The 23,551-nt window shown below is 40.2% G+C and overlaps 1 protein-coding gene across 1 annotated transcript; it reads right to left on the bottom strand.

The window, feature by feature from the left end:
* Positions 1–18,408: 18,408 nt before the first annotated feature.
* Positions 18,409–19,840, bottom strand: LOC140787132 (F-box protein At5g49610-like). Its single transcript, XM_073135910.1, has 2 exons — positions 19,741–19,840; positions 18,409–19,633 (listed from the first exon to the last, which is right to left on the bottom strand). The coding sequence occupies exon 2, from the start codon at positions 19,625–19,627 to the stop codon at positions 18,542–18,544; it is 1,086 nt and encodes a 361-aa protein (XP_072992011.1). The 5' UTR covers positions 19,628–19,633; positions 19,741–19,840; the 3' UTR covers positions 18,409–18,541.
* Positions 19,841–23,551: the final 3,711 nt, after the last annotated feature.

Here is a 23,551-nt window from a genome sequence, read left to right as displayed (position 1 = left end):
CTCGAGATATCGTTCGTTTAGTGGACGAACATCAGGATGCTATGTTTGGATTCGTGGATGGAGGCACGAGATCCTAGGTAGTGGTGGATGGTGGTGGACCGGCATTAATGTGGTGGCACCGGTGAAAAGTGATGGTGGAAGGGTTGTGGTTGATGGAAGGATTAGGGCAAGTGTGGGATAGATTGGACGAAGGGGGAGAAGAGGGCCACCCCTAAGGGACTAGGGTGATTAGCCGGACGAGGGAGGTTAGAAGCGGCGTCGCCGGGGATTGAGAGAACGGGAGCGAAGAAGACGAAGGAGGCAAGGCAAAACTCAATCTCAATAATCAATGATAATTTTGGTTGCCCTACACATCCTTTTATAGGCTAACCAACAACTCACATTAACCCTAAAACACAATTTTCGCCGACCGCGTTCGAACTCGCTCGACCGCGTTCGAACGCACCGAATTAGCTCTTCTGGATTTGCGAACGCGATGCAGGCGTTCGAACGCGTGATCGAACGCGCCTGTCGGTATTTGCGAACGCGATGTAGGCGTTCACAGTGCGTTCGAATGCACCGCGTTCGAACGCACAGTACATTCTCTTATCCACGTTCACAACCCCGTTCACAAACCGCGTTCGAACTCACTCCACCCGCGTTCGAACGCGACTTACAGAAAACTTATTTTAATGGAAATTAAACACTAAAACATGAAATAAAAACACTCCTAAAGTGAATCCATGCTCGAGACGACGTCGGTGAAGTCCGAATCGTATCATCCTTCCATGGGCTGAGTGGTCATACAATACGGCTCATCACTCTAGCATCGGCATGACCCCCTTTGAGGCGGTTTCTGGGCGCACTCCCCCTGTCTTCCGTGCCTATGATAGACTCGCGGCGGATAGGACCGAGCTTGACTTGGAGCTTGCTGATCGAGATGAAACATTAAGACTGCTCAAGACTCACCTAGCCACAGCCCAAAACCGCATGAAGCAAACTCATGACAAAGGCCGACGTGAGCGAGAATTTGAGGTGGATCAATTGGTGTTCGTTCGAGCTCAACTGTATCGGCAATCCACATTGAGACCAATTTTGAACCAAAAGTTGGGTTACAAGTACTACGGTCCGTACCGAGTGCTACAACGAATCGGTCCAGGTAGCTTACCGGTTGGACCTACTCAAGGAACCAGGATACATCCGGTCTTCTATGTATCAGCATTGAAGGCCCAGATCGGGCCTAACCAGGTGGTGGGTTCGGCCTTACCCGAACTAATGAAGGAGGATGGCCCCACTGAACCGGTCCGAGTATTAGACCGTAGGAGAAGACGCCATGGGACCAGATTAGAGACGGAAGTGCTAATTGAGTGGCTGGGCAAATCTACTAACGAGTCTACCTGGTAGCTAGAGTCAGATATCATGGATCACTTTCAAAACTTCAAACCTTGAGGACAAGGTTGCGGAAGCGTGGTGGATTGATACGATTCGGACTTCACCGACGTCGTCTCGAACATGCATTCACTTTAGGAGTGTTTTTATTTCATGTTTTAGTGTTTAATTTCCATTAAAATAAGTTTTCTGTAAGTCGCGTTCGAACGCGGGTGGAGTGAGTTCGAACGCGGTTTGTGAACGGGGTTGTGAACGTGGAGAAGAGAATGTACTGTGCGTTCGAACGCGGTGCGTTCGAACGCACTGTGAACGCCTGCATCGCGTTCGCAAATACCGACAGGCGCGTTCGATCACGCGTTCAAATGCTTACATCGCGTTCGCAAATCCAGAAGAGCTAATTCGGTGCGTTCGAACGCGGTCGGGCGAGTTCGAACGTGGTCGGCGAAAATTATGTTTTAGGGTTAATGTGAGTTGTTGGTTAGCCTATAAAAGGATGTGTAGGGCAACCAAAATCAGGTATTAATTATTGAGATTGAGTTTTGCCTTACCTCCTTCGTCTTCTTCGCTCCCGTTCTCTCAATCCCCGGCGACGCCGCTTCTAACCTGCCTCGTCCGGCTAATCACCCTAGTCCCTTAGGGGTGGCCCTCTTCTCCCCCTTCGTCCAATCTATCCAACACTTGCCCTAATCCTTCCATCAACCACAACCGTTCCACCATCACTTTTCACCGGTGCCACCACATTAACGCCGGTCCACCACCATCCACCATTACTTAGGATCTCGTGCCTCCATCCACGAATCCAAAATAGAGCATCCTGATGTTCGTCCACTAAATGAACAATATCTCGAGATCCCCAACTCCGATTCACCTGTAACTAGATTTGTTGGAAAGCTCTTTTACGAGGCTACAAGATATCAAAATCTCACGTCGATCCGACGATAGAATATTTCGGGATCTAATTTCAAAGTTCCGTGCCTGATCGTAACAAGCTGGTATCAGAGCCTTAGCCCCAGAGGTGTGATCGTATCACACGTCCACACGGCACGCGCGACGCACGCGATAAGTTGGGCGGGTCCTGTCACGTACAGATGCTCTTCTATGCACATATAATCATAACATCATTAAATAATACTTGCTAACCTATCCATGATCATATAATCCATCACCAAATAAATCATATTATTAACCAAATAAATCTGTTAACATATGAATATCCAAGTCCATAACAATATACACTAGACCACTACCTCATTTGGCAGGACCCACACAGGCCACAACAAACAATCAGGATATAACTAAAACAACTAATACAAGAGTACGCCATGATTTGACCTGTATTATACAAATCACCGTCTAATACAAAAGAGTACAAATATTAAATACTAGTACAACTCAATTTCTATATAAACTTTCATCTATACCGTCTCGCATCTATAGCTCATCTCATCTTTGCTCTAAAATATCTCATCAGGATATTTTAAGGCGGTATCACGTACCATAATATCTATGGGGGTAAAAAGAAAGAAATAAATAGAGTCATGAGCAAAAGGCAACCATATAATAAATAGACCTTACCTCGAATTAGTGATGCCAAATAGAGAATAAATCATGTACTAGATAATATAAATCAGCAAGAGCATCATGTCATGAATGAGTATATGAATGTATCCTCAATAATATATAAATAAAAAGTAGATAATATGTCATAACTGATAAAAGTATATAATCCTCAATAATGAGTAAACAGATCTCGATGTTATACTATCATCACAACTCTCTCTCTCAAATATGACACATGATGCATGCCATCTATGACCGTGCTATGATATCAAATGCAACCATATATGTGTAAATTGACCCGTTGATAATCAGATATTCAGATGAGAATAAAATCAAATGCAGTTCTCAACATCATGATCATCACCGACATCTTGGTATAATATCATACTAGACCACTGTGTACAGTCAACACCCGGTACCCGATCTCAACATTCTACTCGTAGGCTCAAAGCATACCCTGCCATATGCTAAGGGTATATCAAAATCCATCTAGATTGAGCACCCCCACCAGTTAATAGAAATTACATAAGGGTAACTCGCCACACGCATACCGTAGCGAACGGTAGGTGTCTGATTGTCTGTGCGCATAGACTCAACTGACCTCGGACATGGGCCACGAGATATCGCATATCAGGGACCATAATCATCACTCCAGTCACCCCTAACCCTGACGCCTACTCGGATACCCTCATGCTTTTTCTATCAACTTTCCTATCAATGAGATTTATGCATTTCCTTCTATATGATAGATAACATGCATATATCTAGTACTATAACAAGTCATGTATATCAAGAATATAGGTGGTAAGGAAGTCAAGAGGAGAATAATGCAATGCAATCTCCAATTATATAACTAACATTGTATATCACTACTAGTCTATCACATGCATACTCATGCTAGAGATCACCCTGATACAAAGTCATAACAGTATAATCATCTCCAATCATCTCTATATATCACCAATGTATTCATATCCCAGATCAATCTAATCAAATGCATGATAAAATATGCTCGATTGAAATCATCTCTAGATAAAGTCATATAATCATGCTGGATGCTAAAACATGCATGTACATAATATATAATATATCGTAATTTGAGAAAGGCGTCAAGGAGATAAGATTACTCACTTCTTATCAGAAGACTCAACACACGTATGTCTCAGGTCCATCAATCAACCGCCACTCGTCGCTAGTGAGATCCCCGGGGTCTCGAATAAGGGGGTTTAGAGTCTGAAAATATTTAAGTAACATAAAGTTTATTGTATATCTGATTATAATTCGTTCGAGTAAAATATAATATTTTATTAGGTTTAACATTGATTAGATTTATAGGATAAATTTAATTGTGACAATATTAATATGCTATTTATATTTATTTAATAAAATCCTAATTTGCTAATTGTAGAACATAAGTATATAGTAATTTATCTCCTTTTTGTAAATAGCCAAGATGACTATAAATATATGATTTAATAAAAATATAATTATATAATAATATTATTAATAATTATTTTGTAATACTTACTCTTATTTAACTAATCCTAAATTATACGTAAAATAATCATTATCATATTATACAAAACTAATCTGCAAGTCTAGTATTCCATTTTATACAAACTATTAGACAATACTAATATACTAAAAATAGGCATATAAAATATAAATTAAATATAAATATAAGATTATTATCAATAAGACTACATATATTAACTAATAAATAATAACTAAACTATAAATAAATTTATAGGCAATATTTATAATTGTAATTAATAAATTATTATACAAAAATACTTAGGAAAATTATATTAGTGAGTATAATTTATCAAAAAAATTAATTACCTAAATAGACTATGTTACCTAACATTATAAAATAATTATATGTATAAGAAAAAAATAATAGTCCTCTTTGACAGCAAGAGGAGAAGGGACCGAGAATGGAGAAGAAGAAGAAAGGAAGAAGAAGAGAAAGAAAGAAAAAAGAAAGAAGAGAAGGAGGAAGGAGGGCGCGGACCCAGGCCGGTGCGGAGGGCACCAGCCAGCGGCCGGCCTCTCGCCGGCGGCTCAGTTCCAAAAAACCTAAGTTAAGGAGGAAGAAAGAGAAAGAGAGAGAAAATAAGAGAGAAGAAGAGAGGAAAAAGAGCTCACCGGCACTCGTAGAGGTGGCGACAGTGGTTTCCAAGGACGGCAGCGGCGGTGATAGGTCGGCCTCGATGAGAGAGAGAGAGAAAAGAAGAGAGAAGAAGAGAGAAAGAGAAAGAGCTCACCGGCGCTCTGAGGTGCAGCGGTGGTTTCCAAGGACGGCGGCGGCGGCGATAGGCCGGCCTCGGCAAGAGAGAGAGAGAGAGAGAGAGAGAGAGAGAAAGAGAGAGAGAGAGAATCGAGAGAGAGAGTGAGAAAGGGAGAGCAAGAGAGAGAGAGAGATATATATAGAGGGAGAAAGAGAGGTAGTGGGAAAAGAGGCCGCGACGGCGGTGGCAGGGCCCATCGCGCCAGCTGGCCCAACTAGGTTGGTTAGGCCAGTGCCTGGGCCGCGTGGCGCGCTCCCCTCCTGCCACTGCATGGAACGAGGCCGGCCACACTGTGGCTGGCTACGTCGTGCCATGCAATTAGCTTTTTCTTAAGGTTGGGTTGTTACACGGAGTTAACATCGCGTTGCATTTGAAACATAATACCTTGGCTCGTCAGTCTTCCACTTGTGCAAGTGTAAGAGTGCCGACCTCGAGGGGTGCTCCACATCCTCGTACTCTTGGTACAAGCCTTGGAACAGCCCGTGGACCTGTTGTGGCTGCTGGTGCTCTTGCAACCGTACTTAGTGCGCTAATCACCCCTGTTGCTCATAGTGTAAACTAGTTGTTCCAGCCGACTTGATAGCATTCCTCGCTCAAGGTTCTACGTCATAGAGAGAGTACATCAACTTGGACCTCCTCACGTAACCCATAAATAAATGTGTTGATTCGCTCAAGTTCTCCTAGTAGGCAGCCTGGACAAGCTTTGATAAAGTGGCATTGCAGTCTGCAAAGCATTCAGTTCCAAAGCGCCTAGATAGGACATTTACGAATGCCAGCCATCTATCGAACATCTGGTGGGCGCTCACAGATTGATACCAATTAAGTTGTGCTTTCCTAATAGAAGCTTGCCAATAACACTTTGGCGTCTTCCGTTGTTCCTTGATACACAAAAAATTGTTCAACACGGAAAATCCAATACAAAGGATTACCTCATTGGAACTTAGCGAACTCGAGCCTCGCCATTCTTCCGCGCATAGGATTGTCGCGCTACATATCATACGCAAGTTCAGGTCCAATGGCAGGATGTAGAATCAGTACATCATTTTCTCGGCGCCTCCGATCATCTCGCTCGTGGCGCCAACCAAAATCATCCCAATTCAGCCAACCCGCGTCAACCTCAGCGTGATTGGGATTTAGATCTAGACGTGCCCCTTCCGCACCCCTTGGTAGTTCATAGAGGCCTTAGTAAGGTCCTTTGGGTGGTGGTAGCAAGGGTTCATTTTGGACAAGGGTTGCTCTAGCTCCTAGTTGAGGCAACACCGTCATAGTTGGATTTGCTGGCATTGGAAATTATGGGCATGCACACGGTGGCCGTGAGGTTTAGCAACTCCTCCCTCATGCCTCTCATCTCCTCTTGTTGCATTCGTTGTAGATCCATCATTTGATGGAAAAGGGAGATCAAAGTTGGATCCACATTAGGTGCTAAATCAATCGAGGTCGTGCTCGTGCTCGCATCCATTCTACCCATCGGCATCAAGGGCGTATTAGGCTCAGTCTCTGTGGGTACCTCCATGGGCGTTGCTTCGATTGGCCATTGCTCTTGTGGTGGTCATGGGTTCGAGAAATGGTAGCTCTGATACCACTATTGTGATCTTGATTTCAATAGGGAATATTTGGGTATAAAGGAGAATAGAAGAGAGGAAGAAGAGGGCCATTCCTAAGGGTCTAAGGGGATAGGCCAGTTGAGGAGATTAGAGGCAGCGTAGCCGTGGTAGGAGAGAACGAGAGAGGAGAGGAGAAGATTTAGGGAAGAAGCTCAATTCATTCAATAATCATCATAAGGTTGCCTTCCACATATTTAGAGGCTAACATAACAAGCAAAACAGTCAAAAGAAAGACCTAGAAATAGTGCAGATTCATTGATCGCGTTCGAACGTGGTCGAGCGCATTCAAATGCGCTAAATATGTTCTCTATATTTGCGAACATATGTAGGAATTTTATTGGAGTCGTTCAACGCTCTAAACATGTTCTCTGTATTTGCGAACGTAGATAGTTGTTTGAATGCAACCATTAGATAAAATTTTATTCCAAAAAGAAAAAAAAGAAACACAGCTCAAGATAATTAGATCCAATTCCAGTCATATATGTTGCAGGAGATTAGAGCTGATCCGAGGAGCCATACTGATTTGGAGGATAGAAACGGGTTACTACTTGACTGCGGGTACATCCGAGTGCCCGCGGATGTGTCATTGGGATCAAAACTGCTGGAACACTTCCACAACACTCCGGAAGTGGGTCATGAAGGTGTTCTTAGGACTTACAAGAAACTATCTGATGGATTCTTGGTACCAACGATTGCTACGCAACGATTCCTGCAAGATCTGGATGTATTAGAGGAATCAGTCCGCACAACCGTAGTAAAATATTTGTCAAATATTCTCTAGTAGTCAGCAAATTATGAAACTAAAAGAATTAGATTTGCAACTTCCTAATCTACAGCTTTTGTATTTTCGCAAATTCGAATTGCAACTGGGATGAAAACATGAAAGAACGTGGGTAATGGTGGTGGTGATGTCTGGAGTGGATGTTAGGGTTATGGTTGGGTACGGAGATGAGGGTGGATGGTGGATGTGATTAAGGGATATAGACAAAGGGGAACGAAGTGGTCGAGATTCCAAAGAAGAGAGGTGGCTCGATAGACGAGGGAGGTTAGAAGTTAGGAGAAACCTTGCCAACAATAGAGGTCGAATGATGGTGAAGAGGGAGGAGAGAGAGAGTCTAGAGAGAAGATAGAAGGCAAGAAATTAATAATTCAATAGCATACTGAATTTGGCTATCATCCACATATTTATAAAGGCTAGCCAACAAGTCCTAAAATAATAAGTAACACTAATTCTAGATAATTCCAGCCGATCACGTTCAAACGCACTCGATCGCATTCGAATGCACAAAAGACGTTCTCTATATGTGCGAACGCGATGCAGATGTTCGAACGCGGGCGTTCAAACTCGCCCGATCGTATTTGAACGCACAATATGCATTTTCTATATTTGCGAACCTGATGTAGGCGTTCGCAAGGGCGTTTGAACGCGACCCCTCCTGTGTTTGATCATGACCTGCAGAAATTTTATTTTAATAAAAATAAACAACTAATGCAATAAGAAACGATCCTAACTAAGTGTATCAACCCATCACGCTTCCTTCACCTTGCCCTCAAGGTGAAAAATTAGAGAAACGCTCCAAAATGTTAGTCTCTGACTCCCTTGTCAAGCCACTCTCCATCGGATGGCTTGCCAAGCCACTGAACTAAAATCTCCATCTCCAATCTAGTACCATGTTGTCGTCGGCGTCTAACAAATACACGAACTAGCTCTACAATCTCTATCTCCTCCAATGGCTCCGGTAGAACTGATCCAACGATCTCATGCTCTCCAATGCACTCTCTCAGCATTGAAACATGGAAGACAGGATGCACTCTCGACCCCTCCGACAGCTCCAAATAATATGCAAATCGGACCAATACGCTCTAACACCCAAAACGGACCAAAGTAGTGATGTGCTAACTTTTGGTTACACATCGGACGCAAGGTCACCTATCGATACGGTTGCACCCTCACAAGCACCCAATTGCCGATGTCAAATTCTTGCTCCCTATGGCTACAATCATAAACTTGCTTCATGCGGTTTTGAGCAAGTTTAAGATGAGCACGCAACCTCCTCAATGTAGCGTCCCTATCCATCAATGCCAAGTCCACCTCCGTCCGGTCTACAAATGCCATTGGATCATAAGCATGTAATGTCGAAGCCGTGCATCCATACACCACCTCAAATGGAGTCATGCCAATGCTGCTTTGGTAGGTGGTGTTATAAGACCCCACGGTAAGAACTCCAACCATCATCTCAGCATCTCTCCAACAAAGCACCTCAAATATTGCTCAATGCCTCGATTAACCACCTCGGTTTGGCCATCCGTTTGTGGATGGTAGGCTAAACTGAAGTTCAATCGAGTCCGCTACAATCTGAAAAACTCAGTCCAAAAGTCGCACATAAATACACGATCACGATCCAAGACAATCGTGCGTGGCATGCCATATATCCGAGCATCATTTCTAACAAAAATTTCAGCCACCGACTTGGCTGAAAATGTATGTGACAATGTCGAAAAGTGTGCATACTTGATCAATCTGTCAACCACCACAAAGATAACGGAATAACCATGTACCAGCGGACGACCCTCTATGAAGTCCATAGAAATGTCGTCCCAAACACGGTCTGGTATAGGTAAAGGCTGTAGTAATTTGGCCAGTTTCAATGTAGTTGCCTTAACCCTTTAACAGACTTCGCAAGTATGGACAAAATGCCTCACATACCGCCTCAATCTTGGCCACGTGCAACTCTGAGATATCCTCCTTTAAGTCCTCAAGACACCCTCATGACCAACCTCTGGAGTTTGGTGGAAGTGCTCCAATAATTTCTGTCGCAATCCATCATTTGCAGACACCCGAATGCATCCGCGGTCTAATAGCAAACTACCTCGATTCTCCACCTATGGATGGCGCTCCGAATCATCCATCACCTCGTGCAACAATCTCAAAATATCTGGGTCAAATGTACATGCATACCTCAGCTTGTCAAGGAAGGGAAAGGTAGGAGAAGAATAGGCTGCAAGCTCAACGGTATCGGGTTGGCGCGATAGTGCATCCGCCTCTCTATTTTTTGTTCCCTTCTTGTATTAGATTTCATAATCATATCCCAGCAATTTTGTGACCCATCTTTGCTGTGTCAGAGTGTGTATACGTTGTCCCATAAAGTGTGGAAGGCTCCTTTGATCGGTTCAGATAATGAATCGTCTACCAATCAAATAAGGCCTCCACTTTATCACCGCATGCAAAATTGCCAACATCTCTCTCTTGTAAGTCGTAATTGGTGAGATCTTTGTGATAAAGCCTTGCTAAGATAGGCAATGGGACGTCCTCCTTGCATTAGTACAGCTCCTATGCTAAAACAGGTGTCGTCGTTATTGCTGTCTTCAGTATTTCAAAGGTTGAAATGGCTTCATCCGCAATAAAGAAGTGAGAGGAGCAATGATCTTGCTATATCCGACGATGAATCGGCAATAATATTCGGTCAACCCTAAAAATCCTCTCAATCTAGTGGTAATAGTAGGAATAGGCCAAGCGATCATATATGCAACCTTTTGAGGATCCGCCGCTACACCATTCACTGAAATGATGTGGCCTAATACTCTACTTGTGGTACTCCCCATAGGCACTTGGACTTCTTGATCTTCAATTGGTTTCGCTTCAACAAATTCAACACGTCCTCCAAATGCCGCCAATGCTCCAATTCAGTCCTGCTATACATTAAAATATCATCAAAAAATATCAAGACATACCTTCCCAAGAGAGGCCAAAATATATTATTCATGAGGCCTTGAAAGGTAGCTGGAGCATTGGTGAGACCAAAAGGCATCACCCGAAACTCATAATGTGCGTCCGGAGTCTAAAATGCAATTTTGTGCACATTCACTGGGTGAACTCTAATTTGATGATACCCGGCCCTCAAGTCAAGCTTACTAAATATAATTGCCCTTGCAAGCTCGTCCAGCAACTCCTCGATAAACGGAATAGGATATCGGTGCTTGACGATAATAGCACGGGGATGAGTATGAGCTATGACTTGGTTGAATGGGGCCTTGCTCCAACATCTTGGCTACTATCTTTAAGATAACTTCTTTTTGCACATGTGGATACTGATATGGCCTCATGTGCATCGGTGCAGCCCCGGGTACAATCTCTATGCGATGGTCCGTCACTCTCCTCAGTGGCAACTCCCGTGGCTCCTCAAATAGTCTAGAAAAATTATCTAATAAATTGGACAATTGAATGGTAGTATTTGAACTCATTTGAGGCTCATAACCTGCTGGTCCTAACTGAAGAAGATAGTCCAAATCATACGCACAAGGCAGCCTCACTATAGGCTGCATCGCAGGAATCGACGAAGTTCGAACACCATCAAGCCACACATCTTTGTTTCCTTATTTAAATTTCATCCACATGCTCCAAAAATCAAATGTGATGAGTCCTAAACTCTGTAACGACTGAGTACTAAGGACAATGTCTGCTCTTCGCAGTGTACTTGTACTCGTATTCCGACCCAACGACATAAGCTCTCTACCCTAAGCTTTGTGCCGTCTTTAATAACAACGTCAAATCCCGTGGTCGGTTCAGCATCCAAACCCAATCTCCTCACTAACCTCTCGTCTAGAAAGGTTAGTGTACTCCCCGAATCGATGAGTATGTGCACACAATACTTTCTAACGAGTCCGTCTACCCGTAACGTCCTCAGCACGGAGGTATCCGAATATGCATGCATCGATATTTCAGCTTGGATATCTTCCTCCACGCCCTCCTCAACGGCCTCCTCATGGACCTCCTTTGGACACTCTTCATCATCAACAACCTCATCATCCTCCTCAAGAGCGTCGATAAGCATCACACTCCTGATCGGTTTAGAACACCGATGATTGGGGAGGAAACGCTCATCACATCGAAAGCAAAGGCCCTTCACTCTTCGCTCCTCCACTTGGGCAAGTGTGAGAGTTCGAATGGGGGGTCTTGTGCCTCCTCTAACATCGGAAGAAGGCCTCAAAGGTAGTCGTGATCTAGTCTCACAACCACTATTTTTGAACCCATAGAATTTCCAACCAGCGTTCTAAGTGCAAACCGCCCATGGTTGCCCCAATTGGTTTTCGTTGCCATCTTTAGAGCCTTATGCTTTTGTTCCATCCTCACGGCCTTCTCAAAGGCCTCCTCAAGAGTAGTAGGACAAAGAGCACGAACATCCGCTCGTATCTCATCCCTCAGCCCTGAAATAAATGTGCTCATCAATGTCTATTCGGGCTAAGGTGGCTCACAACGACTACTAACTCTTTCAAACTCATCTTGGTACTCCAATACAATCATTCTCTGAACCATCTTACTTAATGTGGTAGCAAAATCATCATATGTCGCTGTCCCAAATCTGCGTGTAATCTTCCTATAAAAATCAGACCAACCGGTAAATCCTACACCACGAATAATTGATCTATACCAACGCAATGCCGCTCCTTGGAGGTGAAAGCTTGCCATCTGGACCTTTGCATCTTCCATTATACCTTGACAATCAAAATATTTTTCAACTTGAAACACCCAATCTGTTGAATCACCATCTTAGAATTTTGGAAAGTCCAAGCATGCGATTCTCCTCCATAAAGCGTTGTCGGGTTTGCGAAAGATCGTTGGTTCAGGTCTAAACTTTTGTGCATGTTGATCACCTTCTCTAAATCCTTGAGCACGTTCATCACTATCTCCAAAGGGATCAACCTCATCCTCAAAGTGTCAATCCTCCTCATCAACGAAGCGCATCGGTGTCGCACACCTCTCAGGTTCTACCACCGCCGGTCTTGGGTTTTGTACCGAAGGTGGGGGATGATGTGTATGCATAGGTAAGAGGGGATCATTGACACTCACATGACGCACCTGAACCTGTGGAGTATCGGTTCGATGAGATCTCACCGCTGGTCCTTCTTGAAACTTTGATCGTCATCGAGGAGATGACGAACCCAATCAGTTCATGACGTATTCCTTGAAATCATTGTGATCCTTTTGAATTGCATCAACTCTATGTAGCAATATTTGGAATATGCCAAGCCCATATTCACACCTATGGATATTGGTTGACTCAGTCCTGCCATGGTCGCTCCAAATGAATCGGCCTCACAGTTAGGGTCATCGTGGATTGAATCTTCCCTTGTCGGTGTGCTCTCTATAAGTCTTTTTGTTGATGTCATCTTCCTTATTTCAACCATTAATGGAGGTCTGAGGTTCGCCTGCTCTAATACCCAATTGATGGGTTCTTGTACCAACTAATAGGCTCTAATACTAAATAAATGGGTTCTCAGTACCAAAGATAGGCTATGCAACAATTCTTTTAAGATCTGGATGTATTATAGGAATCAAGTGTATTAGATTTGTAACTTCCTGATCTACAACTTCAATATTTATGCCATTCACATATTCGAATTACAACTAAGACAAAAATATGAAAAAATGTGGGTGATGGTGGTGGTGACGGATGGAGTGGATATTAGGATTATGGATGGGTATGGAGATGAGGGTGGATAGTGGATGTGATTAAGGGATATTGATTAAGAGAATGAAGTGGTTGAGATCCCAAAAAAGAGGGGTGGCTTGACAGACGAGGGAGGTTAGAAGTTAGGAGAAACCTTGCCAATAGTAGAGGTCGAAGGATGGTGAAGAGGGAGGAGGGAGAGAGTCTAGAGAGAAGATAGGAGGTAAAAAATTAATAATTCAATAGCATAATGAATTTGGCTGCCATCCACATATTTATAGAGGCTAGCCAACAAGTTCTAAAATAATAAGTAACCCTAATTCTAGAGGATTCCCGTCGATCGCATTCGAATGCACAAAAGACGTTCTCTGTATATACGAACGCGATGCAAGTGTTTGAACGCAGGCGTTCGAACTCGTCCGACCGCGTTCAAACGCACAATATGAGTTCTCTGTATTTGCGAACTTGGTGCAGGCGTTCGCAAAGGCATTCGAACGCGACCTATACGTATTTTATTTTAATAAAAATAAAAAACTAATACAATAAAATAAAATCCTAACTAAGTGTATCACTATCTTATAGTTGTACCTTGGCCAAAATGAAGAAGGACGAGGCACATGTGAGGGCGCGCAAGACGTGTCAATGAGCGAAGATGGAGACCTTAAAGCTGGCTGGACTATTTCAACCCTTGCTTGTACCGGATCTTGTTTAAGAGGACATCTCTAAGGATTTCATTTCATAGAGGGATTACCGCTGGTACGTGAATATTCAGTAATCTTTGTTGTGGTGGACAGGTTGAGCAAATACACTCATTTTTCAACCTTCGTGCACCCTTTTTCTCCCAAATCACTAGCTAAATGTTTAATCCAAAATGTCGCTAAACTTCATGGAATGCCTCGCCCAATAATTTCAAATCATGATCGAATATTTATTAGTGGACTTAATATTTCAAGTTACAGGCCACAAAACTAATTTTGAGCTCGGCATACCACCTGCAAACCAATGAGCAAACAAAGGGCGTTAATCAGGGAATTGTGCAATATCTTTGGTGTTTCTTGTGTGATCATCCCAAACGCTAGTTGGAGTATCTTCCGTGGGCTAAGTGGTAGTAAAACACCGCTCATCATAGCAGCACCGGCATGAACCCATTCGAGGCAATATATGGGCAGGCGGTACCGACGTTGCGCTGGTATGATTTTGTGGCTTCATCGGAGCGGACTAAGGTTGATATGACGTTGATAGATCGCAATGCTATTCTTAGGAGGTTGTAGGTGCATCTGAGAGCAGCCCAGAATTGGATGAAGCAAATGTATAATCAGCATCATTGCGAGTTTAGTGTGAGCGGCATGGTGTTTGTACGAGTCCAACCCTATCGTTAAGTCATCTTACACCCTATTTAGAACCAAAAATTGGCATTTAAATTTTTTGGTCCATTTTGAGTTTGCGAGCATGTTGGACCAGTCGCCTACAAGCTTGAGCTAACAAAGGGAACCAAAGTACAACCAGTGTTCCATGTTTCATTGCTAAAGGGGAGGATTCAGCCAAATCAACTGGCAGGTCCGTTCTACTCAAACCCGAGGAGGATTTGCATCAGGTGGAGCCGATACGAGTACTAGCACGATGACGGAGGCAATATGGCTCGAGGCTAGAGACTGAGATCTTGGTTGAATGGTTGGGCAAACTATCCGACGAGGCAACATAGGAGCTCAAGTCCGAGATCGTCAATCGATTTCCCGACTTCACACATTGAGGGCAAGGTGGGTCATGTGAGGTGGGCTGTTATGATTCAACTAGATAAGGCTTGGACCTAACCAACCCTCCTTAAAGGAAATAACTCTTACTTTGGAAGAATAAATATTTCTGGTAGTCACATTTGAACCCGACTTGAAATACTTGCATATATTCGCAAATACAAAGAACGTATTTATCGCGTTCGAATGTGATCGATGAACTACATTGTTTTAGGGCTATTTTTTGATTATTTTGCTTGTTAGGTTAGCCTCTAAATATGTGGAAGGCAACTTGATTGAACTATTGATGAATTATTAAAGTTTTACCTTCCTATACCTCTATCTCATTCCTCCAATGGCATCAATCATTGGATATTGTCTACTTCCTCCTTCAATCTGATCGTGCCCCCTTAGCTCTCAAGGATCGGTCCATCTCTACCCCTTTGTCTAGCTTAATGCTCTACCCCACCATCGCTGCCATTGTCACCCCCAATACCTAACCATTATTTTATCTTCTATTAATCACGTCCATTTCACTGCAATCTAACCAATGGTTAGTATTTCCCTTATAACTTTTGATCTACACCTCTAATCGATATGATTTTGATTGCGTTGTATCGCTTACTTAAAGAGGAACAATATATCAGATGACTAGATCATCCGCAGTTCTTATCGAAAGTTCTACCCTTGATCTGAACTGGGACTAATCTCGAATTTCATTCGCAACTTCATCAAGCTGGATCGTAACAACTAATTTAGTGTGCATCAAGCTCTGAACAATAGCAACTTCTATGTAAATTTCATGCTAGAGTGCGAATGACACTGCTTGGTATGCGCACCCAACCTGCAGAATTGAATATACAAATTTGTTGATTTTGACTTATTTTAGTTTGAAAAACACCTAGACACAAGTATGTATCTAAATACTAGGCAATGATATCACTCGTTTGCTTAAGTAAAAGTCCGTAGAAATATTAAGAACAAAAGCAGAGATGAACGCCAAGATTTTAATGTGGAAAAACCCAAATAGGAAAAAAATCACGAATCCAAACTCGGATCAAAACCAATCACTAGAATAGTAGCAGTTACAAGACTAACTCACAAAACAACCCGTCGATCCAAACGACTTTGTTCCTCTCAATCTTGCTTGCTAGAACCCACGATTCACTGCTTCTCGTGATTGAAGTCCAACGTCAGTAACCCTCGAGATTGATCTTTCGTCTAGATAGCCCTTAAGACGAAAGATTAACTTTTTTAGATGAGTGGAAACTTGTTAGTTGAAGAACCGATGTAGCCACAAGAAGTCTCGTTCAATAATGCTTCTTCAACCACACTAGAGATAGGGCATCACAATCCTTATATATGATCTCCAAGATAGAGCCAAATCCTAGTCTTATCCGTACTCAAGAAAGTTTAAGATTTTCAAACTTCGTTGGTGCATTTGAACGCGGCCCAAGTGCGTTCGAACGGCATGACTTGATCTCAGGTGCGTTCGAATGGGCCTGAGTGCGTTCGAACAGGCCTGAGTGCATTCGAACGTGACAACTTGAATTCTTCAGGTTGCGTTCGAACGCGTTTATGAACGCAGCTCTCGGTCTGTGTGAACGTAGTACCCGCGTTCAAACGCGTTTGTAAACGCAGCTCTTGGTTTGTGTGAACGCAAGTACCCGCGTTCGAACGCATTTTTGAACGCACCGCGTTCGAACGCGTTTGTGAACGCGATGTGAACTCAACAGCTTTTCTCCAATAAGACTTATATAAAGCTCACATACATGTAAAAATACACTTAGAATATTTTGTACACAATTGCCAACAATTAAAAACCTAACATAGTTTTATTTTTTCAGTCTTCTATATATTAGTGTTCTTCTGCAAGTTATATTTCTTGACGTTAAAGTTAAATCATGCATCATATTTTAAAGTGTTTTGTGTCCACAAATTTTGCATTACGTAATTTTATATTCAAAAAAAGCAATGATTCATGAGATCTAGCGAGCAAGAGGGTCAGATAGAGTCATGGGTATCGACAAGAGTTTGTAAGTTAGTCTTATAAATTGCTATCATATTTTAGTGATTTTTTTACTCAATTTGAATTTCTTCATATAAAAATCTTGATGTTTATATTTGCTTATTTATCTATTATTATTTACACTAAGCGAGCTTCGAAAAATCATAGCCAGGTATTTAGGTTTTCCAATTAGTATCGGAGTAAGGAGTCTTTTACTTGAGAGAGAAATCCTCTATAGGTAATAGATTTCCATAAAGATGCGCAATTTTCAACTAGGCCTCCAATATTTAATGGAGCGAACTATGCCTACCAAAAGACAAGAATGAGAGATTTTTTAAAGTCTATAAAAAAAAATATGTTTGTTTTGTTGTTGTTAATGGTTAGAGTACACCTACTCATGATTAAGTGAAGAAACTTGTAGTATTGAAACCGGTAACATCCTAACCAGTATCAAAGATTTTCTATCCTTACCTTATAAGGTGATCTTACATCTATCCTTGGAATAGTAGCAAAATCAAACTCTATGAGGTTCCATATGTAACATTAACTTGTTTCATTCAGCGAAGACGTTGTATCTTGGTATAATAATCCTATAGCCCTAGAGATAGAAATGGAGCCCACAGTCATCAAGAAGGCTTACAAAGCATAGTAAGACTTCGAAATATAATTTTCTTTAACAAATAATATATGCTTAAAAAAATATCAAGGAAGGTTCATTTAAGGCAAACAATTGTTTTATTTGCCAACATATTCGTCAGTGAACCTGCTGAAATATTTAAACAGCTCATAGGAATTATTTTTAATATTGTGTTATGTTGGTTGCCCTTGAGGACAAGTGTTCCAGAAATCATTGCAAAATCATTAAGAATTGACTCAATTGAGTAAATAAAATGAACTTCTCAAGAAATGCACATAATACACACACATTCGACTGTTCTTGAAATGTTATATGTTGGACATTACTAAGACTAATAAGAGGAAAACATTAAAAAAAGGAACATTTAGATAACTAAAGGAAGCTGCAAGTCAGAAGTTCAGTAAATCAAAAGAACACATAAAGAGCAACCCTTTGAGTCGAAGCATTGCAAAGAAAGACAACCCTTTGAAACCTAGGACCAAGGCTATTCAACCCAGAAAAGCAACCCAGAAATGAGAAGGGATTGTAGTATGAACTGGTCAACACAAGATTATGTGTTACTGTTCTGATCATAAAAGATCTGACTAAAAAATAAACAACAATAATGATTCTTCTTCTAAAATATACTTCTTATGGTTCAGCCATATTTCATGAAACTCATCAGTTTACATCAATTTAAAGACTACTATTCAACTTGAAGAAGAAACAGGCCTATTTGTTTCTTAATGACAGTAGATTTCAATGAAACAAAAATATGAATGCAAGTAGAAAGCCCAACAATGGAGGTATTTCTTGAAATACTACTACTCTGTCTAACAAGTGCGAAACAATGCACTCTTGGTAGTAATGTCAATCATGACTGTTGTTTTAGCTATCTACAATACTGTTGTACTTCTAAATTGGTAAAAGTGTATTGGCATACGGAAATGATATGAATGGATACGATGGTCGATTGCTCTTAAGCTTCCATGCTTTACCAGTCCTTGTGTCATAGCAGTGCAGTTTTCCATATATTTGAAGTATGATGTAATCAACTCCAAAGGTAATCATAGACACCTCCAATGGTTCAATTTCTCGATTTAGTAGATTTATTTTCTGGCATATGGGAGAAAAAAGCTCAAAGTTCTGTTGAGTGATTTTGTCAATTGCCAGTGACCACAGCTTGGACCAAGAAGACTGATTCCAACACCATATCTGAATTTCAAAATCAGTCATAAGTGCTATGCTCAACCTGCTATTCCATTCTCCCATTAGGAAAGAGCCAGCACTACTAATATTTGATGGCAATCGGAACGTGCCACAACGCTCTTCCTTTGGATCAAACCACACTAATTGATCAAAGCCTGCCCAAAACATAATCTCATCCACATAAGCATACGACTTACAAATGGATGCTCTCTTCAAAAGAAGTTTCTCCTTTGATACCTCCCACGTTCTTCTTTCTGAAGAAAAAACTTCAAAACCAACTTCCCCGTATTTGGAACCATCTGTGCCAAGTATGTAGAAGAGATGAACTAGCTTGTAGACGACACTAGACTCAGTAGCAAAAACAGATAAACCAACACTCTCTTCCAAATTTATGGTGTGATCTTTAGGTCGAGGAAGAAGCCTCCAAAGCTTCAAAACAGGATTTCCCACGTATGCAAAACCGAAGCCCCACATTTCAATGCAGATAATCCCGTTACATGATGCGAGAACAGTGACATGCTCGTCTAAGAACTGAGAAGATAAACTTGGAAAGCCAACGGATACTGGGTCTCGAGAGGCCAAAGTTGGGCCGGGCATTTCGTCAGCTAGGAGAAGTGCGTGAGGACGTGCATGCAGATACTGCAGATAACTGAAGTAAGACTCTTTTCGGATCACCTGGCACCAACTCTGTGATACACATTGCAGCCTAAGAAGAACTTTTGCCGGCAGGAGAGGGAGTATGCGGCAATAAACGAGATCATCGGCAAGATGAGGGGATCTGGATCTCCTCATCTTTCACTAAAATTAATGATGGGATGGAGATTTAGGAGCCCAAAAATGCAAAAATCCAGCATCAATTTGACGTACATTGAAGGATGAGCGCGAAGCTTGTGTTGATCACTTACCTCGTGATAGTAGGAAGATTTGGGATGAAGAAGAACGATGAGTAGTTAGTTGTGAGATTGGAGGCGACGGCAGCTGAAGAGGGATGAAGATGGAAGCAACAAAATGTCGCGATTCAAATCATCCCGCCCTTTTGTAAGGGTTTATGATATTTCAAAAATGCCATTCCGTTAATTAAATTTTGGGTTAACTGTACTTTACCACTTTTAGGTTAGTTCAATTCAAAACCCTCATTAATTTTCAAATTAAGCACTTAAACTCCAAATGGTATCGACTAAACTACAATTGTTATCTTTTTCAACGTATTTGACTATATTAGAGCTAGAATTTGAATATTATTATTAGAAACAAAGTTGTAAGATATTGATTAGGCTTTTCAATATATCAAAAATAATACTAATAGGATTTTAGATAAAAAAATTTATCTAATAGTTTATAAGTTTGTCTTACATATGGGATTTGTAAATTTGGCATCTCGCTTAGTCAAATATGATAAAATAAATAATAACTTTACTCAAGATTAGATGAGGATTAGGTACTTCATTTGAAAGTACACGATATTTTTGTAAAATTGAGCCAAACTAACAAATAGGTAAAGTATAATTATCCTATAAATTTAACTAATCATGATTAAAATATAACTTAAGTTCAAAACAAGACTATTTTCCTTTACATAAATTATTCAAATAATTTAAAAAGTATCTAATATTATAATCAATACCGTAGTAAGAAATATTTTCTTTTATGTGAGATAAAAGTTTCTGATAAATATTTTACCGTTTTAAACTTAAAAAAAGAAAAGCTATTTTAGTCTTTTATATGTGTTTGTTAACTTTAATAATAATTTATTACCAATATTCTATTAATCTAATAATAATAGTATTTTTGAAAGAACAAAATAATTTGTGGCAATTATAATATTTTGAAAGTAATAGCGATATTTTTGTACTAGCAAATTTATGAATAAAATCACATTTATTTGAGTTGTACAAAGGTAGATTCATACATATTTTCAAGTAACATAGATCATGGGTAATCATATCATTATAAGGAATCATATCAGATTATAAAGAAAAAAAATTTAAACTTCAGGTTTTAGAAGCACATCCGAATGGGTTCAAGATCAATCGACGACATAAATGGCACCCAGATGAGACGCCTAGGATAACAATGGAAAGTTCTGTTTAAATAATATTTTGGAGATTTATTTGGTACTTGTCATGAATAAAAGACATTCCTAAGTTTTATTTTATAGAGTTGAAATCCAAAGGTTAGATTACCGATTGGAAAGATAACTTTACTCTCATCTATGGAAGTATCAAAATTTCTTGAGAGAGTTTATGCTTCATCTTTGAGTAAGGAGACTTCTATACATGTCTAATTACTTGTGTTACAGTTAGGATGATCTCGTAACAAGCTAACGTTCATATCAAACACACATTGACACTTTCACTTTAGAGTTATTGATCCATGCTCGGGTGCTTATCAAAGGGTTAATCAAGTGGTTCTCGTTCAACATGTTATTTAAACACTTTAATATTGGAGTGTTAGGAGGGTAACCGTGGCTCATTGAATATGTGTGCAAATTTGTAAAACATGTTCATTGTACCTAGTGATCACTTGCTCAAATATTATTGATTTAATCTCCTCCCACATAGATCTTTGGCCAAATTATATATGACGAAATTAAGCGCACTGAAGCTAGCTTCTACCATCTTGGACTCATCCAGACCACACTAAAAGGAATTCCTTGTTAGTCCTAAGGCAAATACTTTAATGCACCTTTAAAAATTATAATCTTAATCCAACGACTATAATAACCAATTATCATACCCGGTACCGATTCCAAAATCACATTACATAAGAAAAAGAGTATATTAGTTAAGAAGATTAATTACGTGTGCCTAACTTCCCAATTTTCTTATTATACTCTTGAAGATCTTAACAATTAGATCTTCATCAAAGTGATTGATAAATACGGAAGAAGCGCTCTACAAGTTTTTTTTCTTCCGTTAAGATTTCTCTCTTAAATATAATTATACCTTAATTATAGGAGATATTATTTAATATTAAATAATTTAAATTTGATTATTTGAAGATAAACTTTAATTTAAATATAATTCTCTATCTCTATCTATTAAAATTTAATTTAAATCAATCTTAAACTTATGGGAGATATATGTAAATAATAAAAAATAATTAAAAAGATAAAATGTAATTAAATTTTCATCAAGTTAATTATAAAAGTCATCAATACCCTTAATTTGATATATATACATTACTCTTAGTTAATGATATATATGTCTTTTACTTAATAAAATATTAAGATAATATAATTATTAAAATATAATGTGCAAGATTATATATCTAAAAAAATTTACCTGCTGAACCGATAATATCTTTCATTCCTTTTATACCCTTAAAGATCTTAACCGTTAGATCTTCATCAAATTGATTGATAAAGAATTAATTCGATTGCACCGAAGAAACCCTCCGGTCCTAATTAGTACGCATGGACAAATGATTCTATTTTATAGTTATTCACAATTGAATTTTCTTTAGCTGTTTCATCGCTATGATTTTTTTGCCTCTCGAAAATGTAAAACAGTGATGTTTGAGTTAGAACCATAAATATTGCTTTTAAAGAAACTTGTTGAGTAGTTGGAGTGAGGGTTCTGAACGAACCTTTTGCATACCGCAACAACGGTAATTAACATTTGCAACTATTATCTATGCATTTAAAGTATATTTTGGGGCATTACTATGCGTTCTTTATTTTTATTATTGAAGAAAGCAACATTGCAATGGAAAGTTTAAAGATTCTCCTTAAATAGGGATATCTACATAGAACAAGTTTTAAGCTTGAAAGTTTAACTACATATGCTGCTATATCATCATGACAAGTTTTCTAAGGATATCTATCATTCTCCAAAAAAGCAACATTATCACCACCATGTTCTTTTTATCTATGTGGATGGTTTATTCTTTTTGTGCTGATTTCTCCTTTTCACACTTTAGCTTGGTAGATGAAGCACTGACCGGTGTTGCCTTTCAAACCTTGGCGGAACACGCGATTTCATCAGACCTTAACTAAATCATTTGTACCATCAACGGCATCGAACTACACACATACCCCTCCGAAGGATGATAAACATGACTCTCCATAACCTAGAGAGCATCGAAGATATCCCTATCAAATGGCTAACATGCCCTTAAAAGAAATAGTGATGCAAGTCGGTGTTGTAAATGATTAAATTAATTTGTGCATTCATAAATAGTCTCTATAAGTTATTTCATCTATTGAGAACAAAAATTGCATTAAACTGATACGATTCGGACTTCACCGACGTCGTCTCGAGCATGGATTCACTTTAGGAGTATTTTTATTTCATGTTTTAGTATTTAATTTCCATTAAAATAAGTTTTTTGTAAGTCGCGTTTGAACTCCGTTGGCCTTGCGAGATGCCGACATTGTTTTGGGGACTCAATGGCTTCAAAACTTAGGGACGTAACATTTGATTTCTCAAACCTCACATTGACATTTCGGAGGAATGGAAGAAGGGTGCTGCTGGATGGAAATCAACTGCGGCAAGGGCCGACATTGCAACCACTTGTGGGTTTTCCTTGTGCAGGGGACCGAGCTCTACTATTGCAAATGGCTGTTGTTGAACTAGAACATCCACCACCAAGGGAAGTAGCCTCTGACATGGAAGAGCTGCTGTAGGAGTTTCAGGATCTCTTCAAGGAACCCCGAGGACTACCGCCGAACCGTCGTCATGACCATCGCATCCAAATCATTCCAGGGGCTGAACT

This window comes from Typha latifolia, chromosome 4 (genome assembly GCF_019914945.1).
Source record: "Typha latifolia isolate L0001 chromosome 4, TyphaL0001v2, whole genome shotgun sequence".
NCBI lineage: Eukaryota > Viridiplantae > Streptophyta > Magnoliopsida > Poales > Typhaceae > Typha > Typha latifolia.
This window is presented reverse-complemented; position numbering and strand designations above follow the sequence as displayed.

Coding starts and splice junctions, on each gene's coding strand:
- LOC140787132 (XM_073135910.1), bottom strand. CDS start 19,627: ATGAGGAGATCCAGATCCCCTCATCTTGCCGATGATCTCGTTTATTGC.